This window comes from Ctenocephalides felis, unplaced genomic scaffold (genome assembly GCF_003426905.1).
Source record: "Ctenocephalides felis isolate EL2017-DRISC unplaced genomic scaffold, ASM342690v1 CF-g0.4_SCAFFOLD_01886, whole genome shotgun sequence".
Classification (NCBI taxonomy): domain Eukaryota; kingdom Metazoa; phylum Arthropoda; class Insecta; order Siphonaptera; family Pulicidae; genus Ctenocephalides; species Ctenocephalides felis.
The window spans coordinates 19,330,773-19,341,223 of NW_020538040.1; the positions used below are offsets into that span (position 1 = coordinate 19,330,773).

The window sequence follows — 10,451 nt, forward strand, 5'->3', positions numbered from 1 at the left end:
TTCGTCGTGTTGCGTGGGAGTGTTCTTTGATTGTATGCGAATTATAAGTATATTATAATAATTTATAATTATTATTATATAAATATGTATAATGTCTGACATTAAAAAATGTGTGCATAGTGAGTGTGTGTTTCCATATTACTAAGAAACATTATTCAAAATTGTTATATGGTGTATTTATTTTGAACTTAAATGCAATGTCTTACAATAGCAAAACAGTTTTACTTCAATCGCGTGTGAACCTTACGCGCACTCTTTTAACTTAATCAACTCAACTTTAAATTAATTTGTGTTTTGCAATTTGCAGGTTTTAAAACAAGTAAAGTTCGGAATTTTTTAACGACAATATTTGAAAGTAGAAGAATTTTTAAGTTAGATGCAACAGAGACTCCAACTCATTGTACAAAATTAATTTTGTAGTAGAGAAAGACAATTTTTTTGTTTTTCAATCAATTCAAGTTGGGGGAGGGTAGGTAAACAATTAATTGTTCTTATTGATAAACAAATTGCAAAAAACTTTTTTAATTACTTTAAAATTGACTCCAAAATAAGTATAATAAAAGAAACCAATACGGAACTGATCATCACAACTGAGATAAATAATTTAACGCAGAGAAAGTTTATGCAAATTGAGCGAATTATCCATATTTCAATCACGAATATTTACGTAAAAAAATTTGTTTCTCAAAGTTCTGAAATATGTGTCCAATGATTTCATTTATAATATCTGTATATATATATATATATATATATATATATACATATATATATATACATATACATATATATATTGTGTTGCTGAATGATGACACGCATCTTGTGTCGAAACGTATAAATAAAAGTTTTTATACTTTATATATATATATATATATACATATACATATATAAGTCTCAGAACCAGTCATGTGAAACACAGAAAAAAAACTATCATATGCAATTTGAAAATTATATGCAATTAAGTAAAACCTAAAACCTAAAACCGATCTTAAGTCAAACTGTAACCATTTTCGATGATTTATTCATATTTTTATTATTTTTGATCATGCAAACATGAGAACCATAACCATAAATAACATTTCTAAGACTACAGTCTATAATCATGACACAATTGTCCCAGAATTTGTTAAAATATGAATTTATAATGTTGAAAGTTAATAGACTTTGAAGGCAATCCTTTAAAAATGGTGTACTAATATAATAATATGTCTAGAAAAGTTCCATTAAAAGTTCGCGCATTTAATAAGTATTACAAAATTGTACTTGTTATTTGCATACTGAAAAATACAAGCAAAACAGTTAAAACCTCAGAATAGCACAAAAATTTCTAATGCATTTCAATCACAATTAATTCAAATACCACAATTTTCAAACTGCATGCGAAGATTTTTTTTGACTTTCAGTTCTGGAACACCCTATATGCATATATTAATATTTATTTATCTAGAAACAGTTTTGTTGTTGTAAAATAACCCTAAAAGTAACATCACTAAAATAAATCGCATATATTAAATTTGTTTTAGAAATCAATAAAGTTAATAAATTAATATTTTCATACAGTAATTAATAAAATTTATAATATAATATGATGTATCATATCATAAACTTTATTTATATTACTAATAATTTTGATTTAAGTAAAATTTAGATAAAGATTACCTTGCAAACTACTTCTAGCATCATGGCTAAATTTTGAACAGTTTTCAAGACGGAACATTTTGCTGAACTTGTTATCAGATTTCGTGAATTTGGTTAAATTGTAAGAAAATCATTAATATTTTCCAATTTGACTTCCTGACAATCTGAATGCACCAAAACCTTCTCAGTATGTACTTAACTGATTCAAAAGTGGAAACAGTCTCTGCACCAGCTGACATCTCTTTTTTCAATGCTCTGCACTTCAAGTTTTGATTCTTCTGCCCATTTTAATGAATCCATTTTTTTGATTTCCATTTCTGCTATTATCACCATTGCTCAAACGTCCGTTTTTCGTTCGACTTTCGAACAAAACATCTGACTCGGTGTCACTATCCGATTGCGATATCATTCTTGAGACTGTTGAATTATAATTTTAATTTTACGTATATAAAGGATTATAAATAAAGGTTTTTAAATTGATGATTGTAAATAAAGAAAAAAAAACTAGTTGGGTGCATGGCATCGTGCCTTAAGGCAAATTGCTGGAACTTCCCGTACCGTAATTAAAGATCTTGGTACGGAACTCAAAAAAATTTACACAAATTGTGTACACATATAAAATCTCTATAAAATATCTGATAATTTGATGTACATATGTCCAATTAACATTTTTGACCGCAAAATGACATTTCTAACTTATTTTTATTGAGAGTCCATAACCGCTGGACCTGCCTTCCCAAAATTTTAATCAGTTCTTCATCTTGTCTATAGAAGTAAAATGTTTTTTGAATTATTAAAATCGGACGCTCAGTTCTCTTAAAAATGAGTTACAGTTTTTGGCACTTTTTGCTCCGTATCTTCGGAACAGCTAGATTTGCCTTCGCAAAAAACTAATCAGCACGTCATCTTATCAATACGAATCGAATGTTTTTTGAATTATTCAAATCGGTTGATCGGTGTTCCCGAAATCGTCGACGAAAATTTGTATCCGCACACATACATACACACGCACACAAACACACACAAATACATTCATTTTTTTTAAGGTATTCCAAAATATTCAGAAACCTTTGAAACGTAAAGATATATAAATATTTTCATTTTCGATTTTTTCGATTACTATAACGTACCCTACGGGCAGTTAATTAAAGGTTCATAAATATTTTTATTGCTACACATAAAAACATCTGCTAAAATTTACAGAAATTGTATTAATGCTAATTTGAAGTTTTGAATTAATGATTGAATTGAGGAGTAACTATGACCAACGTAAAGACAAAAACCATTTGATGCAATTAATAATGATAAAGCACGTTGCATGAAATTCTCAATATGTAATAAAAATTGCCTATATAATCTTCGACCGTTTGTTCCGAAAATAAAATTTTCGATTTTCACTAATCAAAGTGTGATTTCCCTTGATATCTTTCAAACAAATTTACATTATCTGCAATTGTAATAATTGCATTTATCACATGCATGAATGTCACTTGGGTATAGATTTGCCAAATTAAGACTTACACAGTGTATGTCCTAAGCATTTTTTGTAGTTCTATATTATTTCAGGATAACCATAAACTCGATCAGTGTGCAATGTTTTATTAAAATCGTCAAAACAATATTTTTCAAGTATTGAAAAAATATCAGAAACCAATCAGAAAGTTTCTCAACTGATATCTGTTAAAAAGTTTATGGGTTTACAAAATCAGTTCAGGATTGTTGGTAAAAACGTTGACTTTTGCATTTATGTGAACATAATAGATAAAACCAATCACGACGACCAATAATAAGAAACGGCCCGGCCGATCATCGCGCAAAACTAACCAATGAGAAAAATCTTAATCCAGTGTCATCAAATTGATCAAATCAGTGCAGCTTGAACACACAAAAACCGCTTTGCATACAAAATTTCACAACAATACACATATACTTTTTCCACTATTGAAGTCAAACTAATTGGGTCAAGAAAACGTTAAATTAGCAAATCGTATTTTCTGCTCTTCCGACTTACTATTAAAAAAAAAAAAATCCCAGGCAACAATGTTGTTCAGTATTGCTCATAATAATAAGTATCAAATTGGAAAAATAGCAAAGTAGCAAATTTGGATGCACAAACTATTTAAAAACATGCATGTCAATTATAGTCTAACAAATAATTATATTTGTATTGAATGTAGAAATTTATAAATTAACACAATACAAGAGATTTTTGTATATATTGGTTTAAAGATTTCAAAAAAGAAAAAATTCTTGTAAAAATTTACAATTGGTTATAAGGTTAGACATGTCAATAACAAAAAAGTTATAATAAAAGTTTGAATGTAATGTTTAAAAAATTTATAAATATAAGTTTGAATGTAAAAATTTATAATCTATCATATTACGAGAGATTTTTGAATATATCAGATTGAAGATATCGAAAAACAATAATAAAACATTAGTAAAAACTCACAATTTGGCGTTTCATCCTTATCACCTATCAGTTTATATTTTTTGTTAGCGCCTGGTCTACTCAAACATAGTTTATGGCAAAGACAGGCTAGACCTCCAACCACACAAACTGTAACTATAAATATGCTAAGAACAACATACAGTATGGACCAATCTGAAATAAATTTAACAGTTAAAATAATAATATATATACTCATGTTTGTTATTATTAAGTTACTATTAGAAAATTTTTCACTATATTTACCGCAATTGCTTTCGCTTCCTCTAAAATATTTAGCAAAATAATCTTCCATCCAAAATGCTTCACATAAGCAGGTTCTGGTGTCTGGATCACAAACTCCGTGTCCGGAGCAAGAATTTTGGCATATCAAGGTACGAATCTGAATCACTGATATCTCTAACAGACCAGTGTCTTGTCTAAAACGATTCTTCAGCATAGCCACAACTGCAGGGCCAGGCATTATTGATGATTTGCGAGTTACCGTCTGAAAGATAAAAATGAGAGAAAAATTATAAGATAAATATTCAAGTGCGGTAAATAACTATGAATTTATAATTATGAAATATTATTAGAAGCATGAACTTTAAGAAAGACCGACAAAAACTATCTGGCAAATTTTGAAATGTGGTGCTGGAGGCAAAAATAGAATATAAAATAAACTGATAAGATAACAAAGTGCTGAGAAGAGTTGGCGAAGATAGAATTCTAAAGAGCATGATCATTAAAAGAAAACGAACCTGGATCAGACTCTTTCTGCAAAAGAGTGCCTCCTACATGACGTCGTCTCAGGTAAAATAGAAGGACTGAAAGGATTGGGATGTAGAATACAGATGACTGATGACTCATGCGAGGATAAAACATACAGGAAACTGAAAAACAAAGCACAGCACCAGGAAGTAAGGAAGTAGAAGTTTTGAAAGGAAAATGCATAAAAGTAAATAAAAAGTGATTAATCGTAATAAAATGGTAAAGGAAATAATAAACAAAGGAGGGAAAGAAAATCATTGATTTATGATCCTCTCACACCATAAATTATACCATTTGTTATTATTAAATAGAATGTTAATATGACAGTTACTAGTAATGTTTGTAATGTTAAAATATTAATATTACCAAAAACTATGAACTCAAATTACATCATCACTTACAATAAATATCCATTGTAGTACAACTGATAGTTAATATATGAACTTTATAGAAAAATGTGATGACAGGTATGATTTGCAAAATCAGTAAACTTTGATTTACAAAAACTCTCTATTATAATTAAATAAATTAGAATGCGCAGGGAATGCCACAGACATTCCATTATATATCACAACGTAACAGTCGATATATTCTAATGCAATGGTACTTACATCATTTTTTTCAACATAAAATAGCAAGATAGTTCGTCCTGTATGCAATTCTTGTGTAAGATCTCGGATATGGAGACTGGTGTCCACTCCAAGTAATAGTTGAAGTTTTTGTTCAAATGCTTTCACCTTAAGTAATTAAAAATTAAATTACATTAGATAACTGAAAAATATGTACTCTTAGCAAACCCATATTAGTTACCTGTGATTCAGTAAGCATTCCAGCGTCAGCATTTAGGGTCAGTTGCACTAAATGTAAGCTTAGAGGATCGGGATGTATTATAACACTAACTGCATCTTCACTTGATAAACCTTGCGCATCTGTGACCTTTAGCTTGAATACATATCTCCCAGCCACTAAGTCAGTTAACTGCAATCATAAAATATATGAATTGTATTGAAAGAGGTATTGAAAGAGGATAATTAAATTTTAACACAAATACATATTCTAACTAACTTTAATCACACTACTATAGTGAACCAATTTTAAAATTAAATAATGACAACAATAAGATTTACAGTTAAATTTTCTATTTTTATTTTATTATCTTATCAAATTTTTTTCTTGAGTTGTTCTATTAAAATTAGCAATGCACAAAGAATAAAAATGAAAATATTAAGATTTTATTGAATAAAATGGTAGTCAGTTGATAAATGAAGATATTAAATACAAGTTTTTCTAACTTATAATTTGAAATATTTTACCTTAAGTATGGAGCTGTTCATCCCTTCTAAAATTCTTCCAGCAGCAAGAGACGCACCGTCTCTACTCCAAGTCCAATTAGTAATTTTCAAATCATCATGTGAATTAGAACCATTTAAAATTAGATAATTCAAGGGCAGTGTTAAACTCTGGTCTCCACCAGCATTTGCCACAGGTCTACTATTCTGAGCTAAAAATATATAACAATATCAATATTGTTTCTTACAAAAAATTATTAATACTTAAATTTGAAGCATACTTTGTAAAACTGTTACTGTCATTGTATCACTCGCTTTATTACCACTATTGTCAGTCACAGTTAGTTGCATAATATATGTACCAATTGTTAAACTAGTGGCATTGGCCAATGATTCATTATTTTTTAAAATAATGCTATTAGAAGGGCCAGAAACTTGGGACCATTCATAACGTACAATTTTATCATCATCTTTTGATAAGGTTCCATTGAGTACACTCCATGTTTGTGGAAGGATAACTGACTACAAATTTTAAAATATATTATATATGCATACATGTACTGATAAAGTAAACTTAAATATACCTGATCATTTCCAGCATTTGCCTCTGGCGGTTTATTACTTGGTGGTTTCACAAAAACGTGTACTTCAGCTTCACTAGATTGATCACTAGAGTCAGTTACTTTGAGAACAAAAGTATACATTCCTTCTTCTAAGTTTGATAACTTCAAATAAGGTGTTCTGGTATCCTGCATGTCAACAGCTTTAGACTGATCAGAGCTGGCTTTAGTCCACTGCCAAGTAACAATTTCCCTGCAAGCCAAAAAAGTAAATAAAACAAATATTGAATTTTTCCGTTATATATTATAAATTTTATTATACCTGTCATCTGTACTTAAATTTCCATTCAAAGTTAAATTATTGTGTGGTAAATATATTATAACATCTTCACCAGCAATTGCACTTGGAGGGTAATCAATTCCTTTAATTACAGTAATGTTACCAGTTGTAGAATTTAGAACATGATCCGTATCTTCTACAGTTAATTTAAAAGTGTAATTTCCTGGTAATGTTAAATCTGATAATTGTAAAGTTGGGGTTTCGGGTAAATTGGGTTGGTAACCTAATGGACCTTGTTGGAGCTCCCAATGCCAACGTACAATACCATCATCATCCTAAAAACCAAATACGCATTGACAAATAATTGAAACCAAATATGAAAGTAATAAGTAATTTAGGTTCTAAATAATTAAAGTAGAGTTTATTTTTTGTAGTTTACTAAATTTATGCAAAAGTTTAAATACATACAAAGCTGGTGCTTCCATCCAAAACTGCACCAGTATTTGGAAGTTTTACAGTTTGACTAGTTGGGGTAATTATTACTATAGGTGCTTTATTTATTCTGTTCTTTGGTAAAACAGTAACATTTGCAAATGCTTCTCCATAAGCACCATCTCCTTTTACGGACACCTATAAAATTTATAATATAAATACATTAATAAATAAATAAAAATAGTTTAAAACAATTCAAATTTCGTCTCACTTTAAATCTATATAGTCCTTCGGTCAATTGAGAAAGTTTAATTGTCCCACCAGTCTGTTCTGTCATAGTACCAATATTTCCTCTTTCAGGTTGAGAAACTAAAGTCCAAGTAAATTCATATGTTTTGTCTGAATTCACATTCGGAATAGTATAAGCAGAGAGCGTAACTTCATTTTCAGGAAGACGTACTTCTTTGTTCATCACAGAAACTTTCAAAGTCTTCTGTGCTAATTCTGGCTGTAATATTTTATTTAAACATAAGCCAAGTTCTATGTATTACATTCAAAATAACCATAAATTTTAAATAAACTGTTAAATAATTTGTAGGCTTTAGTATGTACAACATAACATTAAATTAACAACTACCTTTGATGTTGTAGAAGGTGTATTTGGAGCTATTGAGTTATTATTGCTATTAGTCATCTGTAAATTTGTTGAAATTGTTTTTATTTCATTGCTTGTAGAAACTCTATCATTATCAATTTCGCATACTCCAGAATCTCGCCTCACATAACCATTAATGCAATTACAGATACCTGATCTAGATTTTGGTTGAATGGGATAACAATCTTCATTCCTAGGACAATCTACTACAATTCCTACTTCACAAGGTTTTACAGTTACTTTAGACAACATCGAACCTTCCATAATCATATCATCACTAGGATATTGTTCATCAAAACGAGTATATTGTAAATTATCAAAGTATCTATCTGAAGGTTTAGAAATGTAAGGATTTAGTATTTCATCATTGTATGAATATTTAAATTTATTTCTGTATCTATTTTGATGATCAGTGTTGTCAAGCTCATCATCACTGTAGTGATCAACCAGTTCTATGTTATCATTTAAATTTGATTCTGCTATTATCTTTTTCCACGTATAATCTACAACAGTAACAAAATAAATTATATACACATATATATAACCTATTGCAAAAGTGAAGAATGTTTGTATGTTGAAAGGCAAAACAGATTTATTAAATAATATAATGATTATTTAAAGTATGATTATAGATAGTTATATTTCTACTATTATTTTATACATACCATCATCAGATATAGTATTAACCAAAACCATTTTTGTAATTGATGCTTGTGATTCTCTGTATAAAGGCAAACAAAGTTGATTTGTTGCACATGATATATGATAACAAGTTGTATTGTGTTGTAGAGCTACATGGCACTTATCGGCTAGACAACAAGAAGCTACACATTGATCTATGTCTTTTGAAGGCTTATATTCAGAAAAATTCCCAGCACTATAATTTCCTGAATTTAGAAATAATAAATCAATATCTGAATATAAAAATTACAAAAACATTAGAAAGAATATGTATAACAATAAATAAGTAGAGCCCTATTAAAACACATATATAATTGACTTATTTATATTAAATCATACAAATTAATAATTGCAAACTCAAAAAATTTAAACTTATATTTAGCGCAATTTATGAAAATAATTTATATAATTTATGATATACATTTTTGCACATATAATTAAATAATAAACATATACATTTTTTATATAAATTGTGAAAAAATAAACCTATAACATAGAATTTACCAATATCTATATTAACTCTGCAATTTATAGAAATTGCAAAATTTTAGAATATTATACTTGTTTTTAGTATTTGCTCTTTAATGTAAGAAGTTAATAATAAATAGAATAATCATTTCAAAATTCAACAGACAAGAAATGAAGTTCATAACCTAAACTAATTTAAATATTTTGAAATAATATCTACCAAAGATATTAATTTGAAACGAAATACACACTGTCATTTAATTAATCTCATATTTACCGATGGGCGCAAATCCATTGAAAACTCGCGGATAAATCCGCGGGCATCTTTCCAAAATATCTCCATTATTTACATTATCACAACTTATATATGTAAAAAAGACTATCAAGATAATATTTATTGTCCAGCTCTTTATATTATTGTCCACCATGTTTCTAAATACTGCAAATGAAACCGTTTCCACATATAAATTAATTATATTTTTAACTCTGACAGATGGTTTCTTATCTATATTGTTACGAGAAAGGATTAAAAAAAAAGGGATCCAGTGATGAACATCAAAAACATAGTGATAGTTCATGAAACATAAAATGAATTTGTGAACTCACAATTTTATTTGTTTCTGCATTGGAAATTTTGAAATTGTACCTACACTAATTTGGAAAAAATTATTTAGCCATCTTGAATCATATGTCATTTTCCACGCATTTTCCTATACAATCAACAGCTGGCAAAGAAGATGGTGCTGCCATCTTTCTCTCGAGCGCGGTAAATGAAAAGAAATACGTGAGAATTTTCTGGAGTCTTACTAGAATTAAAGTTGATTCAAATAAGACTCCAATAATAATTAATTAAGAGTAAATTGCAATAATAAATTATATTTTCGGCATTATATCATTGTCAAACTAGCGGTGCATGACGATGTGCCTCGAAGCAAATTGTTGGAACTTCCAGTACCAAAAATTATTTTTTTAAAAAAAATTTTTTGAATTTTTTTTTTTGAAAACTTTGAAAAATTAGATTTTTGAAAATTTCAAATTTTTTGAAAAAATTGACTTTTTTGAAAGATTTGTTTTTTTTATATTCTGAATTTTGATTTGTTTTTAAAATTCAACTTTTTTCGAAGCAATCGCGCTGCGTGACTGTTTTAGAGAGAACATATCTAAGCGCGTAAGCGTCGCGTAATAGTCTAGCGGATAAACATTGGTACGGAACCCATACAAATACAAACCAAATTCGAAATATCTAATAATT

At 28.5% G+C, this 10,451-nt stretch overlaps 1 protein-coding gene across 1 annotated transcript; it reads right to left on the reverse strand.

Moving 5' to 3' along the window:
• Positions 1-1,868: 1,868 nt before the first annotated feature.
• On the reverse strand, positions 1,869-9,823 carry LOC113376922 (dyslexia-associated protein KIAA0319-like protein). Its single transcript, XM_026617028.1, has 15 exons — positions 9,806-9,823; positions 9,477-9,704; positions 8,716-8,937; positions 8,033-8,553; positions 7,667-7,903; positions 7,432-7,593; positions 7,006-7,298; positions 6,708-6,936; positions 6,405-6,645; positions 6,148-6,335; positions 5,645-5,812; positions 5,446-5,571; positions 4,331-4,571; positions 4,088-4,240; positions 1,869-2,052 (listed from the first exon to the last, which is right to left on the reverse strand). The coding sequence occupies exons 2-15, from the start codon at positions 9,625-9,627 to the stop codon at positions 1,898-1,900; spliced, it is 3,087 nt and encodes a 1,028-aa protein (XP_026472813.1). The 5' UTR covers positions 9,628-9,704; positions 9,806-9,823; the 3' UTR covers positions 1,869-1,897.
• Positions 9,824-10,451: the final 628 nt, after the last annotated feature.